At 45.1% G+C, this 22,434-nt stretch overlaps 1 protein-coding gene across 1 annotated transcript; it reads left to right on the top strand.

The window, feature by feature from the left end:
• Positions 1-1,192: 1,192 nt before the first annotated feature.
• Positions 1,193-20,671, top strand: GLB1L (galactosidase beta 1 like). Its single transcript, XM_044303688.1, has 16 exons — positions 1,193-1,375; positions 3,685-3,854; positions 6,278-6,428; positions 7,443-7,503; positions 10,762-10,856; positions 11,085-11,265; positions 13,597-13,655; positions 13,845-13,966; positions 14,049-14,089; positions 14,944-15,062; positions 16,570-16,644; positions 16,733-16,822; positions 18,362-18,475; positions 18,658-18,789; positions 18,877-19,101; positions 20,152-20,671. The coding sequence occupies exons 1-16, from the start codon at positions 1,322-1,324 to the stop codon at positions 20,404-20,406; spliced, it is 1,944 nt and encodes a 647-aa protein (XP_044159623.1). The 5' UTR covers positions 1,193-1,321; the 3' UTR covers positions 20,407-20,671.
• The last annotated feature ends 1,763 nt before the right edge of the window (positions 20,672-22,434 follow it).

Below are 22,434 nucleotides of genomic sequence, written 5' to 3'. Positions count from 1 at the left end.
GCGGCTGCATGAAGCGCACGGCGTCATAGCAACCAATGACGCCGTGCGCTCATGCTGTCAGCAGGAATCCCGGCCGGGTTTCCACGGTCCGCTCTTGGAGGCCTAGGCTGTGCCGTGTGCAGGAGGCCTAGGCTGCTTTCCCACCACGGGGGTCATTAATTATAGTGTTTTGCGCCTGTTTTAGTCTAATTGTAGACTGACCAATTGTTTTTTAGGAGGATTTACTACTGAAAGTGCGCCCGTTTAGGAGGCATTTGCACCTCATTTGACAATTTAGAGTTTTAAACGAATTCTTTTGGTGTTTTTTTTTGTTTGCATATTTTTGGGCCCTATGTATGTAGGTGCGCCATTTTTACACATGAATTAGGGGCAAAAACATTCTAGTTTTTACTCCACTCCAGAGGTGGCGGCAACCAAACTATCTTTCTTCCACAGTGCAGAAGAAAAGGACAGATTTCATAAGTAGCCCAGAGAACCCCTTTAAGGCACCTTTCACACGAGCGAGTTTTCCACGCGGGGGCAATGCGTGACGTGAACGCATAGCACCCGCACTGAATCCTGACCTGTTTATTTATTTTTTTGACGCATCAGTTCTGCGTTGCGTGAAAATCGCATCATGTTCTATATTCTGCATTTTTTACGCAGCCCTGACCCCATAGAAGTGAATGGGGCTGCGTGAAAAACGCATTGCATCCGGAAGCAAGTGCGGATGCAATGCGTTTTTCACTGATGGTTGCTAAGAAATGTTGTTTGTAAACCTTTTTTTTTTTTTTTAATCACGCGCGTGAAAAACGCATTTAAACCTTGCAGAAAAAACTGAACGCAATCGCAGACAAAACTGACTAAACTTGCTTGCAAAATGGTGCGAGTTTCACTGAACGCACCCTGAACGCATCCGGATCCAGTTTTGTCTGCAATTGCGTTCAGTTTTTTCCATGCAAGTGCAATGCGTTTTGGCGCGTTTTTCATGCGCAAGATAAAAAACTAGAAATAATGTACATTTGAATGTGACCCCTCCCCTATGTGACAGTATTCTGTAGGTCAGCACGTGTGCCGGTGAGTCCTCTTACGCCCTCTCTATGGTTCCATTGTCCATCAGGAAACTACTATTCATGTGAACACAATTGTTCTGCTGCTGTGTTTTCCAGGCTTTAGGACCCTGCGGACTCCAGCAGAAGGAAACGGATGATCACATGATGCCGATGATCTTGTGTTCAAGGCAAGAGTCAAGTTTCAAGAAAAGGAAGAGGACTGAGGATGAATTAACCGAGAGCTCAGATCTTGGAGGCCGGAACAGAACAGGACACAGGAGTCGGCAGTGATGGCAGCGGGGGCGCTCTGGATGATGCTGGTGGTGGGCTCTCTGTGCCCGCTGGTGAGTACCCCGGTCATATCATCCAAAATCTGCAGACATCAGCAGATCCAGAGCTTGATGGAAATATAGTTTAATGATATGATTGCAAGCTGAAAAGTTTTGCAACTTTGTGATAAACTTTGTGTTTCAATTCAACAAAATCTGTGCCTGCTGTCAGTGAATGGCAACATTCCTGTTTTCATGCAGAGGATGAAAACAACCCCAGCTAGGTTCATAACACTCTCGTGTGAGAGCTGAACGTGATCAGGACGGGCAGGGCCGGTTCTAGGTGAAATGGGGCCCTGGGGCGAAAACAATAAGGGCCCCCCCCCCCCCCCCCCCCCCAACCCCACACCTCTTACATCCAGTGACGTCTCCTGTGATGAAGATGTTCTCTTTCCTCGTCTTCTCCTTTCAGACCAGACTACCATTTTGTCACCATTTTCTGTCTTTGCAGTTTGACAACAAAAATAAATAAATCTTAATTTACTACTTTTCCATCATCCTCCCATCTTCTGGACAAATCATCCTACCACCCCCAGTACTGTGCCGCTGTGCTCCCCAATATTATACTGCAGAAACAGATAATACTAATTACCACACAGAGCCCGCCATATAAAATACCCCTTCTTTGTGGCCTCAGTAGAAGTCCCCATAGTGCCCCATAATAATGTGCCAGTATCCAGTGCCTCTCTTCCACCCCCCATGTGCCAGTAACAAGTGCCTCTCCATGCCCCCCATGTGCCAGTAACAGATAGTCCGGTATTAAAACAAAAAAACACTTATACTTACCTCCATCACACAGCGATGCGATGCAGACCTCTTCTGGCCTGTGTCCCGTGCTGTACGGCTCAGGCAGCGCGATGACGTCATCGGGCCGCCTGCATCGGCCTCTGATAGGCTGTCGTCACAAGGCTCGCAGCCTATCAGAGGAACAGCGAAGGGAGACGCTGAGGACGGTGATACAGATGACTATGGAGATGAACGCTTCCACAATGGAAGCGTTCATCTCCCTGCGACCTGCCGTTAGTTGCGGGCTGGCGTTGGTGTCGCGTGGTTGGCTTGGGGGCCCCTAAGGACTCGGGGGCCCAGAGGCAATTGCCCCCCTTGCCTATATGGAAGCGCCGGCCCTGAGGACGGGTCTTCAGCCCTTCTGAAATTGCACATAAAACCACCCAGAAAACAGTAAGATCACTTCACTGTTTCTTCAAGACACCGGGGTGGCGTAGGACTAAGAGCCCTTGTCATATGTAAACATTTCCCCGTACATCGGCATAGCCTTCATTGTGTATTTGTCTCCAGCCTGAAATGGCTGATAACAGGGAGCAGCTCAGAAAATGGAGCTTTAGGTTTCAGTAAGATCAATTATCCCCTATTTACTGGATTGGTGGTGGTCCTTCCACTGGGACCTGAAATGATCATGAGAAGGGGGAGCGGGGTTCCTGTGTCCCCCCCTTGTATGTATGGCAGAGGTCCTATATGTGCACTCCCCCTCCATTCGTCTCTGTGGGACTGCTGGAGGTAGCTGAGCGTACAGAAATCACATGATGGTGGTTCCATACTGTGACTCGGTGTCTTACTAAGGACTTCATCACAAGTTCCGTGTGGTTTCAGACAGTTCTTACCATGTATATTATGACTGTGTCTCCTAAGCCTCCCCCCATGGTTCTACTGATATAGGCTTTCATCATCTATGGATGGATGTGTTGGTCTCATCTAGAGCAGTGTTTCCCAACCAGTGTGCCTCCAGCTGTTGCAAAACTACAACTCCCAGCATGCCCGGACAGCCTTTGGCTGTCCGGGAACATGCTGGGAGGTGTAGTTTTGCAACAGCTGGAGGCACACTGGTTGGGAAACACTGATCTAGAGGGTTCTTATTTAATGAATTGTTAATTCCCTTTAAAGAGCACCTGTCAGCAGGAGCAACCCATTAAACCAGACACACCAGCTGGACGGGTTGGTTCTGCCGATTTAAATGATACCTGTCTTGTGGAAATCGGTTGTGGCGTTCCAGAGAAAAGAAAAGACTCGTACTCTTTATGCAAGTGAGGGCTTCAGTGCACGGGAGGCGGGGCCTGACTCTCAGGTTTTTAGTGCTGGCCCCGCCCCTCGGGGCAGTGAAGCCCTCACTTGGATAAAGAGTAAAAGTCTTTTTTTCTTAGGAACACCACAACCGATTTTCACAAGACAGGTGTCATTTTAATCAGCAAGATCAACCCTACCAGTTACTGTTTAAGAAATAAGCTTTAGTGTATAATTAATGAGTCACTTTTAATAATTACGACAACATAGACATTAAGTGACTTGTTCTGTCATGACTTTCTCTGCAGGTCTGGGGAGACCAGTCTTTCACGATTGACTACAACAGGAACTGCTTCCTGAAGGACGGAAGGTGTTTCCGCTACATCTCAGGCAGTATCCACTATTTCCGGATCCCGTCCAGCTATTGGAAAGATCGACTAATGAAAATGTACATGACCGGGCTCAACGCTGTTCAGATGTAAGAATTCTTCATCTGCTGTTCCACAAGATAAGACACCTGTTTAGTGACCATATGGTAGGGACACTTCCCTTAATGTGGATGTCTCATCTCAGACAATGGGGGGGGGGTCATATCGCTAGGATATGCCACCATTGTTTTATAGGTGCGGGTCCCACCTGAAAAAGAAACCGCACCTATATCGGGAATGGATCTCCGTAGAGTAGTGGCTGGAGGACTCAGATCCGGCCACCACCAAGCGTGCTCCTCATAGAAGTGAATGGAAGCACCGCGCATGACCGGCCACCGCTCCACCACTAGGACCCGCACCTATAAGACAATGGGGGCATATCCTAACGATATTTTCTTTCCGTGTCCGTTCTGTTTTGTTTTTTTTGAGGACCATATGCAGAACCATTCATTTGAATGGGTCTGCAAAAAAATGGAAGTTACTCCGTGTGCATTCCCTTTCCGTATGTCCGTTCCGCAATAAAAATAGAACATGTCCTAGTATTGTCCGCATTACGGACAAGGATAGGACTGTTCTATTAGGGGCCGGCTGTTCCGTTCCGCAAAATACGTAATGCACAAGGACGTCATCCGTATTTTTTGCAGATCCATTGTTTTGCGGGCCGCCAAATACATACGGTCGTGTGCATGAGCCCTTAAAGGGGTATTCCCATCCTGGCGCTAGGGCATGCCATCACTTCATGATTGCTGGTGTTCTCACCCTAAGAATAAAGGATCTGCAGCTTTGGTGTAGCTCTGCATCCCCTTCTGTGATTTCCCTGCACATCAGCGCTCGAGACCACCTGATGGGGAAAATGGCAGCCAGCCCTATCCATGAGAATGGGGCCGGGGTTCCGCTGGGACATTGCTGGGCAGGGTGAAGCATAAGCAGCGTGAATGCACCTCTCAGGCCAAGTCACTTTCACTTCTGTGAACCGTATGTGGCAGGAAACTGCCCTGCTCGTTTGTTGAATGGACCCATCAAACTGTGGCACCCATCCCCCATAGACACCGCACGCTATATGTTTTTTTGTTTTTACTGGAGGACTGCATGGAATATCGCTGCAGAAACCTCGGTAGCCAAAAGAGCGCTATTTTGGGCGTCTGTAAGTGTATTGGGGTCTACTGGTCTGTAAAAGGAAGGTGCTGGGAGCTTTGCCAGCGAATACGGTAAATGGCTACAAAAGACGCAGTATGAAAAGAGCCTAAATGAGCGCCATCGCCCCTTCATTCTTAGGATTGTGAAGTGGGGACGCAGAGGTCACACACTGTAACTTTATAAGGTGGGAACTCATTACTGCATGAACCAAACTAGTGACGTTTCTGGGAAGCTGGGTGACAAACTCTATGGCAGCCATCACCGTCCCCAGAAGGTTGTCATCTGCCTTTCCCAAAAGGACTGGGGACAAATCCGCAGAATCAAATCAAATTTTCAGGTAAGGGTATTTTTACACTTGCGGCAGAGGATAACGGCGAGCAGTTCCGTCGCCGGAACTGCCTGCCGGATCCGTCAATACGGACGCAAACTGATGGCATTTGTCAGACGGATCCGGATGCGGATCCGTCTGACAAATGCATTGAAATACTGGATCCGTCTCTCAGGTGTGATCATCCGGAAAAACGGATCCGGTATAATTTTTTATTTTTTTCATTTTTAAAGGTCTGTGCATACGTAAAGCCGGATCCGTTTTGCCGGAACACATAATGCTGGATCCGGCACTAATACATTTCAATGTAAATTAATGCCGGATCCGGTATTCCGGCAAGTGATCAGTATTTTTGGCTGGAGAGAAAACTGCAGCACGCTGCGGTATTTTCTCCGTCCAAAAAACGTAAGAGGGACTGAACTGATGCATCCTGAACGGATTGCTCTCCATTCAGAATGCATGGGGATAAACTGATCAGTTTTTTTCCGGTATTGAGCCCCTAGGACGGAACTCAATACTGGACAATATTAACGCTAGTATGAAACTACCCTGAGATAAAAAACAAACCGCAGCTGCTTCCTTCCAGAAAAAGCTTTACTCTTGTCCATGGGCTGTATCTGCTATTCAAGTGAATGGGGCTGAGCTGCTATATCAGACCTGGCAATGGACAAGAGTGGCGCAGTTCTGGAAGGAAGCAGACATGTTTGTTTTTACCCTCTACACCGGGTCAGACGCTCTTGAGAACACGTTTTTTGCATGTGACGGCACCAGTATAATGAAGAACTTCGCACAGTCTGTTCGTACAGATGCAGTGAACTCCCGACTTTCGGATGACACAATCTTGCAGACCCTGCAGTCTAGTACACACACGACTATGCATTTGGGGAGGGGAGGGGGGGGGGGGTTGTTCGCCAAGAGGTCGTATATAGGTTTAGAAATGACTTTGCAGTTTATTAATGGCCATCGGTAGTGATTACCTCCACTGTGTTAATATTCATCACTCTCTAGATACGTCCCCTGGAACTTCCACGAGCCGCAGCCTGGGGTGTATAACTTCAGGGGGGATCATGATTTGGAACATTTCCTGAACTTGACCATGGAGCTGGGACTTCTGGTTATCATGAGACCAGGACCTTATATCTGTGCAGAATGGGACATGGTATGTAAGCGACCAGTGACTAGAATATTTGAGGTTATAACCATTCACTTGAATGATGGCAGCGCTGTAGTAACCAGGCACAGCCACTACACAGTGGATGGCGCTGTGCAGTCCTCGTGGTTAGTAGCCCCGGCAAACAGCTGATTGGCTGGGGGGAATGACCTATCCTAAGGCTATGTCATCAGTACCTAAGTCCTGGAGAACCCCCTTTGTCCAGTCAGGCACATCTCTAATCAGTGACTTCATCGCAGATGCATTGTCTATAGGGGTAGATTCATATCTACCTCCAGTTTTATCACTCCTCTGTTCATTCTCCCATGCTCTACACTGCAGGTCTTCTTGTTTGCAATGGAAGCTGTGGGAGTGGGTGCGGACCCATTCATTTAAATGGGGCCGCAAAAGAGGCGGACAGCACACCGTGTGCTGTCCGCATTTGTAGTTCCGTTCCGCGCCCCCGCAAAAAAATTGAACGTGTTCTATTCTTGTCCGCAATTGCTTTAATCAGCTTATGGGCAGGGGGGCGTGCTGGGAGTTGGACCCTCACTAATCCGTATTAAACACCCAGAGAACCCCTTTAACATTCTTGTACCATTTATTTCAGTTTTTGGCTCTGTTCAATTTTATGTTGGGACTTTCCGCGGCTTCAGTATTATTTCCTCAAAACAAAGGAAATGGAATTGGGTTTAGAACATGGTATAACATTTATGGATCAGTGGGGGTCTGATTACCCACCCCCTTGTGATCAGTCATAGGAAAGCCTGAGCTGCAGTACCAGACTCATCCACAAGGAGCAGCACTGTGTCAGAGCAGTAAATGGGCCTCATTGTGAGAGATCGGTTATGGGCAAAGAATAATATAAAGCGTGCAAATGACTGACCGTTTCAGATATAACCGCTATTCTAAAATATACAGTCTATAAAATACAGAATGTTGTGGTGAGGATTATATTGCGGGGCAGTTATGACCAGGCCGTAATACAGTAACGGATCTCATTCATGTTGGTTTTTGCACTAGGGTGGGCTTCCAGCTTGGCTGCTGAATAAGAAGAACATATCTCTGCGTGCCTCTGATCCAGGTAAGTCCTAATAACCAGTGTCTGCAAAACCCAGACCTTCCAGTGATGGGTTCTCATCATCTTAGTCAAATACAAAAGGGTTTGTCTTATCACAGACAATGGGGGCATATCTCTAGGATATGCCCCCATTGTCTTATAGGTGCGGGTCCCGTACCTGAACCGAGAACGGATCCCGGAAAGTGGTGGAGGGCCCATTGCGCATGCGCAGTCGCCCTCCATTCATTTTCTATGGGGTCCCCGAATATAGCCGAGTGCCGGCTCGGCTGTTTCCGTAGGGCCCATAGAAGTAAATGGGAGCGGTGGCCGGTCATGCGCGTTCACTTCTATGAGGAGCACGCTTGCTGCAGGCCGGACCGAAGTCCTCCAGCCACCACTTTACGGAGCTCCATTCCCGATATAGGTGCGGTTTCTTTTTCAGGTTGACCCACACCTATAAGACAATGGGGGCAGCCCCCCCCCCCCCCCCATTGCCTGAGATGAGACAATCCCTTTAAAGCCCCTCATCTCTTCCCAATTTAACGATTACTGTCCTGTTTGTGTCTGCTGCATACTGTGCACACGTAGAACGAGTAAGGGTACTTTCACACTTGCGTTGTTTGATTCCGGCAGGCAGTTCCGTTGCAAACGCATGTCATTTTTTTCTGACTGATCAGGCTTTATTTAGACTGATAAGGATCCTGATCAGTCAGAAAAATGCATTGCAATACCGAATCTGTTTTTGTAATGTCATCAGGCAAAACGGATGCGGTATTTATTTTTTTCAAATTTTAAAGGTCTGCGCATGCATTTGTTTTTTTTCATGCTGTCAGCTGCCATAGCATTTTTCTTTTTTTATGACTGGCCGTATGAGGTCCCGGTTTATGCTGATTACAGACTACAGTTTTTGTTTTTTTTACCTTGTTCGGTAAGAATGTAAGCTGTTAGTAATTGCTCTCACTGCCATCAGGGTTTTTTCACAATGCAAATGTATCCCTTATCCACAGCCGTACTCTGCTACTACCAGCAGTCCAATAGAATTTAATTGAGTGACAGCCTGCAAGCATGACCACCGCTCTGTTCAAACAGAGAGGCACATGGGGGCCCCATTCTAGTTATCGGCAGGGGCCTCATTGGTCAGACCCCCGACGATCAGACACTTAGAAGATAAGCCTTTCTAAAGGGACAACCTTATAAAGCAGTAGTACACTCATCAGCTCCCCCTAGTGGTGGCTTCAGGCAGTAAGATTTTTAGCATTTTAACAGGGTTTTCCACTCTTTAGATATTGATGACCTATCCTCCGGACAGAAAGCTCGATCCACTGTGTAATGGATATGATATGAACGATATCCTTGTCTATGCCGGCTCATCAGAATAAATAAATAAAAATCTCAAATGGGTTTTCTAGGAGTTTAAGAGTTTTCCAGGATTACCTTTTTTTTTTTTTTTTTTTACTGATGCCCTATTTTCTGGCCTAGGAAAAGCAGAGAGAAGGCCGCGGTGGTCACAAGAGCGCAGATACCTTCTCAAACAGCTGATCGATAGGGGTCCTGGTTGTTGGACCTCCACCGATCAGACACTGATGACTTATCCTGAGAATAATAGGTCATCAGTAAGAAAATCTCAGAAAACCCCTATAATATTGACGGCCAATCCTCAGGACGGGTCATCAGCTTCTGATCCTGAACCCCTGCTGATCAGCTGGTTGAAGAGGCCTCAGCTCTCTGGTGGGCATCCTAGGCAAGCAGGGTGGATTTGATTTAAATCAAACTGATTTAAATCACGATTTAAACCATTAGTCAGTAAGGCTTGATTTAAATCATAGTTTTCTACATAAAGACTAATTCTTGCTGCTATAACCTATAATATGCAAGTAGATGAAGATTTTTAGAATAACAACTTTTCATATTAGTTTGATTAGGTTGATTCTGCATTCATAGGTTTGTAGAAGTTAGGATTAAGGTATTTTTCTCAACTCTGTTCATGTTATAAAATTTTTGCTGTGAAGAAGAGGCCTGTGATCTCTGCTGAGTCAAATTCAGTTTTGAGAACTACAAAAGTAAACCAAGCATCTGTGATAATATCTTGTAGGCAGAGAAACTGCCCAATAATCTTACAAAAACCTCTGAAAGAGCATGACCTTGTGAATGGATTAATGGAATTTATTTACCAAAAAAATTAAACATATCCAGCCTTATTCTACATAATTAAAAAACTAATCTTTATTTCATGACGGAATAACCTTTGGATGGTAATATATTTTCCTCAAAAAGCATTTTATATAAAAAAAAAAAATCGATTTATTTTTTGATTTAAAAAATAAATAAATAGATTTTTATCCACCCTGTAGGCAAGTGACGTCACGTTCATTGGTCACATGGCCAAGGCACAGCTCTTTGCCATTCAATTAAATGTGCCTGGGCTGCAATGTCAAGTATAGCCGCTATACAATGTATAAGCTGCGAGAAGGCCGTGACGCTCACAGGAGCATCGGTGCCTTCTCAAACAGCTGATCAGGTGGTGGTCCAGAGTGTCGGACCTCCACCGATCAGATACTGATGACTAGGGATGAGCGAATCGACTTCGGATGAAACATCCAAAGTCGATTCGCATAAAACGGTGGTACCTTGGAACTGAACCCGCGTTCGGGAAATGTTTTTTTACAGTACAAATTAATTTATGAAGTTATTGCGCGAAGTCTCGCAATGACTTCGGCTCATCGGAGCCAATACATTCTAATACTGTACGGAGCTCCTGCTCCATACAGTATTAGAACGAAGTCTTATGCGAATCGACTTCGGATGTTTCATCCAAAGTCGATTCGCTCATCCCTACTGATGACCTATCCTGGGTCAGTAGTAAAATCGCCCAAAAAAAACAACTTTAAGGGGTTTTCCAGGATTCTAATTTTGATGACCTCAGGACAGGTCATCAATAGCTGATTGGTGGGGAGTCCGATATCCAGCGCTCCACTGATCCACTGTTTGAAGTGGCAGTGGCTCTGGGTGGATCACCGTATACCAAGCACGGCGCCCTACGCTGGTATAGTGGTTGTCCTTGGTATTGCAGCTCAATCTCATTCACTTGAATAGGACCTGAGACGATGGATGTGATGTTACAAGCCTAGAAAGAGGCTCACCCAAGTGCCGCGGCCTCTTTAAACAGCTGATGGGAGTCGTACCCTCACCGATCAGACATTAATGACCTATCCTGGAAAACCCCTTTAAGTAATACTTCTCTCCATGGAAACTCATGTCTAATTAATATCCCCCTGATTTCAGATTATTTGAATGCTGTGGACTCCTGGCTTTCCGTCCTGCTCCCCAAGTTGCGTCCACGTCTATACAACAATGGAGGAAATATAATAAGCGTCCAGGTAAAGGGACTCGTCCTCACTGACTTTATCTGTAGAAGCTGCTCTGCTTTCTGATTTCCTATTGTATGAAAACTCTCACTAATTATACTGTATGTGATATGCTTCCAGTGGCGTGCAGCAGCATTCCTAAAAGCTGTCATTTGTCCATGAGACGGATCTGTAAAATCCAGCATCTAAGGCCTTGACATTTCCGAGGATGTGACCGTGTCCGCTGTTCTGATCTTGCAGGTAGAGAATGAATACGGAAGCTTCCAGGCCTGTGATTACGGTTATATGCGCCACCTACATGCCATGTTTCGCCTGTACCTGGGAGATGACGTGGTACTCTTCACCACAGATGGTAACGCCGATTACTTCCTGAGGTGTGGCACCTTACAGGATCTCTACGCCACTGTCGACTTTGGTCCAGGTCAGCGATCAATATCTATGCCTCTTCTAATGGTGACCAAGATTTACCTCGCTGTGCCTCCTTTTTCCTGAGGAAGGCTCTGCAGTTTCTTATTTTAAAGTGCCTGAAATACACAGTGGAAGGTACCGGGGACCCCAGAGACTTGGGACTCGGCGAGTATTCCGTGCGGATGCGATGCGTGAGTTGAACGCATTGCACCTGCACTGAATCCTGACCCATTCATTTCTATGGGGCTGTGCAAATGAGCGGTGATTTTCACGCATCACTTGTGCGTTGAGTGAAAATTGCAGCATGCTCTATATTGTCCGATTTTCACGCGACGCAGGCCCCATAGAAGTGAATGGGAAGCGTGAAAATTGCATAGCATCCGCAAGCAAGTGCGGATGCGGTGCGATTTTCACGCACGGTTGCTAGGAGACGATCGGGATGGAGACCCGATCATTATTATTTTCTGAATACAGAATGCATAGTAAAAGAGCGCTAGAAGGGTTAAAAATAATAATAATAATAATAATTTAACTCGCCTTAGTCCACTTGATCGCGAAGCCCAGCATCTCCTTGTGTCTCCTAAAGGACCTTTGATGACGTCACTCCGGTCATCACATGGTCTTTTACCATGGTGAATCACCATGGTAAAAGATCATGTGACGTACCATGTGATGACCGGAGTGACGTCATCAAAGGTCCTTTACCTGTATTTAATGCTCACCACAGGTCCTATTCAACAAAGGAGACACAAGGAGATGCCGGGCTTCGCGATCAAGTGGACTAAGGTGAGTTAAATTATTATTATTATTTTTTTTAACCCTTCTAGCGCTCTTTTACTATGCATTCTGTATTCAGAATGCTATTATTTTTCCTTATAACCATGTTATAAGGGAAAATAATACAATCTACACAACACTGATCCCAAACCCGAACTTCTGGGTTTGGGTACCAAACATGCGCGATTTTTCTCACGCGAGTGCAAAACGCATGACAATGTTTTGCACTCGCGTGGAAAAATCGTGCATTTTCCCGCAACGCAGCCGCCTCTTATCCGGGCAAAAAAACTGACGCCCGTGTGAAAGAGGCCTTAGGGTCTAACCTACAGTTTATGAAGGCGAGCGAGTTTAGCATTGTGAGAACCGTGGTTTCCCCAGGATTAGGAAAACATGGCTGCTTTCTTCCAAAAACAGCTCCACTGCCGTCCACAGGTTGTGTGTGATATTGCAACTCATTTCATTTCATTTCAATTCATTTCAATGGAGATGAGCTGACTAGACCCAACACCTGGACTGGTGTGGAGCTGGTTCTTGACGAAAGCAGCCATATTTTAATATTCCTGGAAACCCCTTTTATCACTGTAAAATTAAAAGCTATGCATTTTGATTTCTGACCATTTTAAAGTTCTCTTGTTGCTGTCAGTGAACAGAAACATTCACCGTTTACATCTAAAAAAACCTAATGCTTCTTGAAACTGAGGGGTTATTACAATGGTATCCAGTCTTGACAATCCTCTATGAGCAGTACAGGCCTATCTCCCGTTTGTTATAATGTATCAGTGCAGGTGAAATGAATCCGTCTAGAGGTCTAGACTGGATACCATTGTAGTTTAAAAAATATTTTTTTATTTTATTTTATTTAATGACACCTATATTCTTGCGAGCCCTGTTATTCTGAATGTCCTGTTCACACTGGCATCAAAGATTTACTTTTTTAGAGAATCTATGATGAACTCACTTATAAGCTTCCAGTCTGAATGCATTGTGATATTTCCACCATGGAGCTTAATGCAAAGGAATATATGTATGTGTTACATGCCAGTTTATTATACCTTTAAAGGGGTTGGAATCCGTGGAGAAAATCTGCGGCATTTCCATGACAAAATGAGCATGCGGCGGATCTGAAACTTTGCAGCATGCTCCCTTTTCCTTGCAGATGTTTTTCTGCTACATGTAGACGGTTACTGTCATGTGCTGAGAGTTTGCATTTGCGGAATCTGCATGGCAAACCCACCATGTCTGGAGTTGATGGGATCAGTCACGATTCCATCTTATTTTATTGGCTACAATAACACAGAGAACTATGCTGCCAGTCAGAGCAATGGAAACTTGATTGGAACCTGTGCGCCAGTGTGAACATGACCCCTTATGGCAGGGTTGGCCAACCTGCGGCTCTCCAGCTGTTGTAAAACTACAATTCCCACCAGGCCTTGCTGTAGGTTGATAGCTGTAAGCAGTCTGGGCATGCTGGGAGTTGTAGTTTTGCAACAGCTGGAGAGCCGCTGGTTGGCCATCCCTGCTTTATGGCAATAAATATATATATAGTATTATCTTTATTGTCTTTCAGTGGACAATGTAACCAAAGCCTTTGAAGCCATGCGCAGATATCAACCCACAGGACCCCTGGTAATGTGATTACTACTTTGCACCCCCAATATGATGCAGTGATATACATTGTTGTACATTAGTGACTATTTTAAAATGGGTTCTCCAGTTTCATAAGGAATTTGTTTTTGTGTATATATATATATATATATATATATGTTCATACCCTGGTATTTAGCTTCATTGTACCAATATGAGTTTCTGCTGCAGGTGAACTCTGAGTATTACACCGGCTGGCTGGATTACTGGGGGGAAAAGCATGCTGTGAGCCCGGCGGACAGGGTGAGCCAGGGTCTGCAGGCCATCTTGGAGAGCGGCGCCAGTGTGAATATGTAAGTCATTGTAATAAGATGAGATACCCGTCATTTCTATCACTTACTATTACAACCTACTGTTTTTTGTCTTTTATTTCAGGTATATGTTTGAGGGAGGCACCAACTTTGGTTATTGGAACGGTAAGAATAAGAGCTGTTTCACACGAGGGTGTGCAGTCCGTAAATCACGCTCCGTGTGTGAGCGTGATGCTCTGTTCTGGACATTGCTCGCCTTGCAGGCGCGCACAGCATTATACTGATTTATAATGCTGTGCGCCTCTGCATGAACTTCCTTCTACAGGATCTTACTGACATAAAGCTATCACTATCATTCTGTAAAAAAAAAAGGTCATGCAGAGGCACACAGCATTATAAATCAGTATAATGCCCTGCGCGCCTGCAAGAAGAGGAGTGTTCAGAATGGAGGATCACGCTCACACACGGAACATGATTCCTGAGCTGCACATGCACGTGTGAAAGAGCCGTGACTGCATATGGCGTGTATGGAAGCTGAGATTGCTGCTGGTACCCCAGTTGTCTTCCATGTTTAGGTTAAAGGGTCACTGAACTTCCAAAAAATGTTTCATATCTCATATCCAAGGTTTTGTTAGGTAGGGGTCTGAGAGCTGAGACCCCCACCAAATCACAATAACGAGGAGAGAGAAATGTTTACGTGGTGCGCTTTCTCTATACTTGCTGCAGGAGATGGAATCGAGATGGGCCCATTGAATTTAACCCCTTTCCTGCTGTGAGGGGAGATGGTGCACCACCGTTTGTGTGAACGCTTCTCTTTCCTCGTTCTAGTGATCGGTGGGGAGTCTCAGCACTTAGATCCCCATCGATCAAAACCTTTGAGATGCTGCTATAACATATCAAAAACGTTTTTGGAAAGTTCAGTGACACTTTAATTCCTGATCCTAGTTTTTGTGTCCCAGGTAATTACTAATTGTAGCCTTCCCTGTTTTTTTGTTTTTGCTTTGTTTTTTAATCCTTAGGAGCTGATTTTCCTAAAATCTACAAGCCGATCACAACAAGCTATGATTACGATGCCCCTCTGACCGAGGCCGGGGACCCTACAGATAAATTATTAGCAATCCGTTCGGTAATTAGTAAGGTAAATACTCTCATGACATGTGTCCTAGGTGATAATAGCAGGTATAGGGCTTGTGGACACGGCAGGGACTCCGAACCACAATTATTAAGCTTAGGGTTTCATGTGCCACACTACAAAAAAAGGTGCTTTGGAATGTATTGTGCCAAGATTATTTAAAGGGATTTTCCTGGACAATTTTCTTTGCACTTTTCAGAACTGGCGAGTGAAAGTCTAAAAATGTTGTGCTGATATGACATACACTTTGATTTGCAACTTTTTAAAGGGGTTGTGCATATTTTAGAGGGAGACGGGGTTGGTAAATCCCCCATCTTGGCATACTTGCCTGCTTCCCGACCCTGGCTCCTTCTCTCTCTCTCTCTGCTCTGGTCCCTGAATGTAAACTTTAATTTTGACACCCCTGCAGCCAATCACAGTGACCTGCACCCCTAATGTCTCATGACCATATGACATGGCACAAGGTCAGTGATTGGCTGCAGCATCGTCAAACCGGAAGTTTACATCCAGGCAGCCCAGTAGAGCAATAGGGGCCGGGAGCCAGCTCCGGGAGGAAGGTAAGTATGCTTCCCTTCGCAGGTCTGCCTAGGAGGGGTGTTTGCTAACCCCCCCACCACCACCAAATGTGCATAACCCCTTTTAAGCTCAATTTATACCCAAAACTGGCGTAACCTGAGTAATAAATGTGGGCCATAGCGTCCATGTGGCTCCACGCTACAGAGCCTCCTTCTTATGGCACCATTTTTCAGAGGTATTCTCCACTACAGTGCTTCTAGGGGAGAACCGCTCTGTATCATGGCACCATTTTTTTTTTTTTATCGCTGGATTTATTACTAGTGCATCCTGCTGAAAAATGGAGGTTGTCAAATCTTTGCTGTCAGTGAATGAAACACCTGTCCTGGAAACATGTTGCACAGTGTATTACAGTGTCTTCGAGCAAGCGCACGTTCAATCATTTGCATGGACACTTTTAAGCCCCATTCCCAGTCCACCCATGATCACCTGTAAACATCTGAGAACGCCCACTTTTATGCATGTTTGAATATGCCCCTCCTACTTGTGACATTTTATTCACATAAAACTGCAGTCTATGAGCAGCTTTACTCCTTTTTTTGACGGACAGGTAGATATTGACAAAACTAGACAAGATATGATTTAAGTGTCTTAAAAGGGTTGTCCAGGTGAACAAAACAGCGCCACCCCTGTCCATGGGTTGGTCAGGTATTGCAGCCGAGCTCTAATGAAGTGAAGGAGGATGAGTTGCGGTACCACATATAACCTGGCACTGTTAAGCAGACATGCATGGCGAGTGAAAGCCCAAAAAGTTTGTGCCGATATGAGATACTCTTTGATTTACAATTTTTTAAAGGGGCTGTGCACGTTTTAAAGGGAAAGGGGTTGGTGAAACCTGGAGCTGTTTTGGAATTAAGCAGACATGCTTTTCTAATCCTGAACAACCCCTTTAATTTTAGTATAATGTTTAAAGCTTGTTTTTTTTTAATTTTTTTTATAGTTCCAGCCAGTGCCACAAGGACCTGTTCCGCCACCCACTCAAAAATTTGCATACGGTTTAGTCAGTCTTAATAAGGTGAGTGTCTGATATATCTATATATTTATCTCCTAAAGTATGGCCGCCTACAGCAACAGGAGATCCCTCATGTCCCCTTCTTTTTCAGGTTGGAGATCTTGTGGATCTATTGGATATTCTGTCTCCCTCGGACCCCTTTGTGACTCAGTTCCCCATCACCTTTGAGGATGTAAAGCAGGTAATTTCTATGTGTGTACTGTGCTGGCCATTATACTTAAAGGGAACCTGTCATCTAGATTTTGGGTATAGAGCTGAGGACATGGACTGCTAGATCGCCGCTTGCACATCCGCAGTATCCATTCCCCATAGCTCTGTGTGCTTTTATTGTGTAAAAAAACTGATTTTATAGATGTGTAAATGAGGCAAGTAAGAAGCCCAAGGAACTGTTACTAAGGTTTTCGGAGGCCAGCCAAGCCCACTGTGAAGGAGCCCAGCACCGACCGCACCCGCATCCTCTGAATCTCCTCCTTGCTCCCCCGACATCACAAAGCTAGAGCGCCGTAATCTCGCGATGCGCGAGCTAGCGCATGCGCAGTGTCGGCATAGTGTTCCTTCCCTGTGCTGGCATCAGCCTCAGGGAACGAACTGCGCATGCGCTAGCTCGTGCATCGCGAGATTACGGTGCTCTAGCTTTGTCACGTCGGGGAGCGAGAAGGTAATTCGGAGGATGCGGGGCGGTGCTGGGCTCCTTCACAGTGGGCTTGGCTGGGCTCAGAGTCAGAGAACGCTGGACTCATCTCTGATGCATGGAGGAGACAGGACTCATCTAAGGTTCATTTACATATCTATAAAATCTTTTTTTGGACACAATAAAAGCACAGAGCGCTATGGGGACTGGATATAGCAGATGTGCTAGCGGCCCATGTTCTCAGCGCTATACCCAAAATCCAGGTGACAGGTTCCCTTTAAAGGGAATCTGTCTCCAGTTTTATATTGTCCAGTCTGACAACTTGAGCTGTAGAGTCAGTTCAGGTAAGTGACCCAGTGTTTTGCTCAGGCCGATGGGACAATCTAAAACAGATGACAGATACTTTTTAGACTGCAGGATGGTACACCCAGGGTTAAACGGAGGTTTGCACATCTCACATATGCATTAGACATCTGCTCATTGCACCTATACTTATCGCACTAGTATACACATTACACACACACTGCACACACGCTTTTGCCTTTTCTGCAGCTGAATTCTGGACATGCAGCCAACCTGAAGATGTACGGGTTATTACGCCTCTGTTGCATACCAGGACAGCAGTGCCAGGGAGCCACTAGTAAATGATCAGTGGGAAATGAGAGCACATTTTGGCGGAGCAGTGGGACAGCAGAAACCAGCTGGAGGGGGCTGAGGACAGGTCTTCCTGTTGTGCTTTCACTATCTTTCTCTGCTCACTCCCTTCTTCTCCTGTCAGTCCATCTACAGAGCAGTTTATGTATCATATTACAACAACCAGAAAGTCTGGCTGTTGTAACTTATTGCTGATGAGAGAGGTGGTGCAGGCTGTGCATTAGTTCTGCCAAAGCTGAAAACAAATATGACAGTACTACAGTCCTATAGATAGCCTGGTGGGCAGGTCTTCTAGTTATCTGATGATGTGTAGTGACTGCCGCAGGGTCCCAAAGGGACCTAGGTGCTTTTGAAGTGAGGCGCCCATCATAGCATCCACTGGTTGGCCAGTACACATGCCTGTTCACATAATTTGTTTGCCTTTTTTCCATTCAGTATTTTGGATTCATGCTGTACCGGACCCGTCTGACCGGGGATGTCCCTGACCAGACTCCTCTTTCATCAGTAGCAAATGGAGTTCATGATCGTGGTTATGTTTCAGTCGCTGGGGTAAGAGACAGTAACGTAATCTATGTCTATAGCATGTGACCAATTATTATAATTTTTTTTTTTTTTAGGATGGGGGATATATTTTCAGTATTGGCTTAAATCTGCATTAAAATATAAAATATGAACAGGGCATTAATGCCACGTAAATGCCATGAATCATGAGTCTGTGCTTATCTTTACAGAAATTTTATGGTGTGTTGGAAAGGGACAGCCTGAAGAACGTCAATGTGTCGGGGACGGAAGGACAGTGGTTGGATGTTTTAGTTGAAAATATGGGGAGGATCAATTATGGCAGCAATCTGAATGACTTCAAGGTAACAGCAGGCACTGAATGTTGTGTGGCCTTCATTGCCCTGCGGTTTACTTACAGGCATAGTAACATTTTTACCTGACTCTCTTAGGGGTTAATAAGTAACCTGACGCTGGGGTCCGACCTCCTGGAAAACTGGGTGGTTTATCCTCTAAATTTGGATGGCCCGATTTCCGTAGGATGGCCTCACATTATGGCTGATCATAGACTGAAGATGGCGCAGACTGAGGGTAGGAAGGGTCCAGCATTCTACAGCGGAACCTTTATAGTTACCGACATCGGAGACACGTATCTGAAACTGCCCAAATGGACGAAGGTCGGTAAAAATGATAGACACTGCAGTGTTACAGGCTAGTATCATGAATATTGCCTCTGAACAGATGGATAAACTACCTACTTTTAAGGCATCACATCTGTACTTTCTAATGTTGGGGTACCGTGATCCATCTTCTTCCACAACACTGTTTATCATGTGCAGCCCTGCCCTCACCAATCCCATGGTGGAGGATTGATCACTGCCTTCATGATCAACTGTACACTCTGCTCCCGAAATACTCAGTAATGCTGGGGATTTAGTGCCTTTTACTATCAGTGTGTGATCTCCCACCAGAATAATGAGTGCAGCTCTGAAGTATAATACAGGATGTAGCTCAGGATCAGTACAGGATAAGTAATGTAATGTATGTATGTATACAGTGACTGCACCAGCAGAATAGTGAGTACAGCTCTGGAGTATAATACAGGCTGTAACTCAGGATCAGTACAGGATAAGTAATGTAATATATGTACACAGTGACTGCACCACCAGAATAATGAGTGCAGCTCTGAAGTATAATACAGGATGTAACTCAGGATCAGTACAGGATAAGTAATGTAATGTATGTATACAGTGACTGCACCAGCAGAATAGTGAGTACAGCTCTGGAGTATAATACAGGATGTAACTCAGGATCAGTACAGGATAAGTAATGTATGTACACAGTGACTGCACCAGCAGAATAGTGAGTGCAGCTCTGGAGTATAATACAGGATGTAACTAAGGATCAGTACAGGATAAGTAATGTATGTACACAGTGACTGCACCAGCAGAATAGTGAGTGCAGCTCTGGAGTATAATACAGGATGTAACTAAGGATCAGTACAGTGACTGATGTTTGGACGTGTATCAGCCAGTGAGGGAGATTTATCAAAACTGGTGTAAAAGTAAAACTGGCTTAGTTGCCCATAGCAGCCCTGAAAAATGAAAGGTGTAATCTGATTGGTTGCTTTGAGAAACTAAGCCTATTCGCCTTTACCCCAGTTTCGATAAGTCTCTCCCCATTGTGTTTTCTCCTCCCAGACAATGACCATTTATTTTCCTCTCCAGGGACAGGCATGGATAAATGGCTTCAATCTTGGACGGTACTGGCCCATACGAGGGCCACAAGGAACCCTTTATGTGCCAGGCACTATTCTAAGCTCGTCGCAGATCAACAACATTACTGTACTGGAACTGGAGGGTGCACCAGACCAGCCTGTAGCCATGTTCCTGGACAGGCCCATTTTGAATGGGACATACATGGAGAAAACGAGCGGCGGCCACGCGAAGCCAGAGCAGAGGCAGTGGCGGAGACTCGTGTAATGCGCTTATGGGTTTCTCCTGCACTGTCAGGCTCACGCATAAATACGGACTGGCAATGGCGAAACGATGGCATCAGTAAAGAACGGGTCCTACAGTAAAGCAGCTGCCAGCTCCACAGGGCGGAGAGCCCAGATGGTAGCTATATGTAATATTACTGTAAATGTGAATCACGCGACACAATCCACTCTGCAGATTTCTCAAGGTAATTTCTTCTGAACTGTAATCAGTTGTCAGCGTATATAAATTAAAGTGAGGTTCCACCGCTCCTTAACAGTATTAATTTTTATATATGTTAGCTTTTCACTTTTTTCTCAGATTGATTGTTATTGCTGAGTAGAAAATAGCACCTCCTTGGAAACCCTCAACAAGAAGGTTAGCTGCTGTTCACGGACCTTATTTTTCTGTGTGTTTAGTACTCGGAGCTGCTGATATTACTTAGCACTTGTACATCCTCTCAGTCCGTATACACACACAACCATAGGGATGCCTAATAATTCAGTAGGTGTTCCTAAAATTAAAGGGGTTGTCCACAATTAGAAAAACATGGCTGCTTTCATCCTGACAAAGGGTCTAACTAGTTAACAGGTCGTGTGCTGCTTTGCAGTTCGGGTCCATTCACTTCAATGGAGATCAGCTGCAATACCAGACACAACCTGTGGGCAAGTGTGGTGCTTTTTATGGAACTAAGGAGTCAACATTTTTCTAATTCTGCACAACCCCTCTAAGCCTACAGGTGGTTATTAAAGGGGTATTCCGGTTATATTAAGTTATCCCCTATCCACAGGGTAGTGGATAACTATTAGATCGGTGGGGGTTTTACTGTTGGGACCCCCACAGATCAAAAGAATGGAGGCCCTGTACCCGGTGGAGCCCTCCAAAATGAACAGGCATGCGCACAGCCATTCCGTTTATTTCTATGGGAGTTCTGGAGATAGCCAAGCGCTGTCCCAGTGTAAACAGGCTACTTGAGAATTTCAATTGAGAAACAGACATCCAAAAAGAGAGACAATGGGCTCAACCAATTCAAAGGTGATGCATAGAAGTGAATAACCACTACTGATCACATGCATAATGTGTGTAAGCCTATGGCATAGTTATAACAATAACATAAACACCTATATAATAAATGCCAGACCGCTTGCAATCTATATAGATTTTATTAGTAAATGAATAAATACATGAGTTAAAACCAAGTGTCAGTGCAGGGGGAAAAAGGCGACATCTACTGAAGGAGAACACAGTGGGAATAGTTCATATATGTCCACAGAAGAGAAGGGGACCAATAAAGTGCAATCATTTTCAACAACAAAATGTTCAGGACAAAAAAACAATTACCCACACCGTGTCTCCTCCAGGGTGGCGCCAGCCCCGACGCGTGTCTCAGCTGGGGGTGGTGTCATCACTGGAGGGCACACACTATATACACCTAAACACCAATTAAATACACCAACCAATTAGTAGACCATATCAGCTGCACCTGAGTTGAAAAACTCCCGGGCTATACGAGCATAACGGAAGGCGTCACGTGACCAAGTTCCATATTGCATGATGACGCAGGCAGAACCCGCGATGCGAGAATCATGCCGACTGCATGAAATAATTGTATGCGCAAGCCCGGCAATGCCCGTTTCAAGACCAAATAATAAAAATTATTATAAATACATGATCATCATACAAAATAATACATAGATATTCTAAAACAGGTGGGAAAAGAAAGCATCAAGTAAAAATACAAGTGTAATAAAAAAAGAGTTGCATAGTTACATATAGTGTTATATAATTATCCAAAGGGAGGGGACAGGCAGGCAGCAGAGATTGGAGCGGGTAGAAGCGTAAAAAAATGATAATATATTAAGTGAGACATGATTGTATAAAAGTCACGATAAAATAATAGGATAAATTATATAAAAATATTAATTGTGGAAGGTGATGCAAGTCAAAGCATAGTATCACATGATCTAAATACAAATACCAAAAAAATGATGATTTCTTCTTTTTTATTGTTTCAAGCACAAACACAGTACATAC

Source organism: Bufo gargarizans, chromosome 8, assembly GCF_014858855.1.
Source record: "Bufo gargarizans isolate SCDJY-AF-19 chromosome 8, ASM1485885v1, whole genome shotgun sequence".
Classification (NCBI taxonomy): domain Eukaryota; kingdom Metazoa; phylum Chordata; class Amphibia; order Anura; family Bufonidae; genus Bufo; species Bufo gargarizans.
Note: the sequence above shows the minus strand (reverse complement) of the source record. Positions and strands in the feature narration are given on the sequence as shown.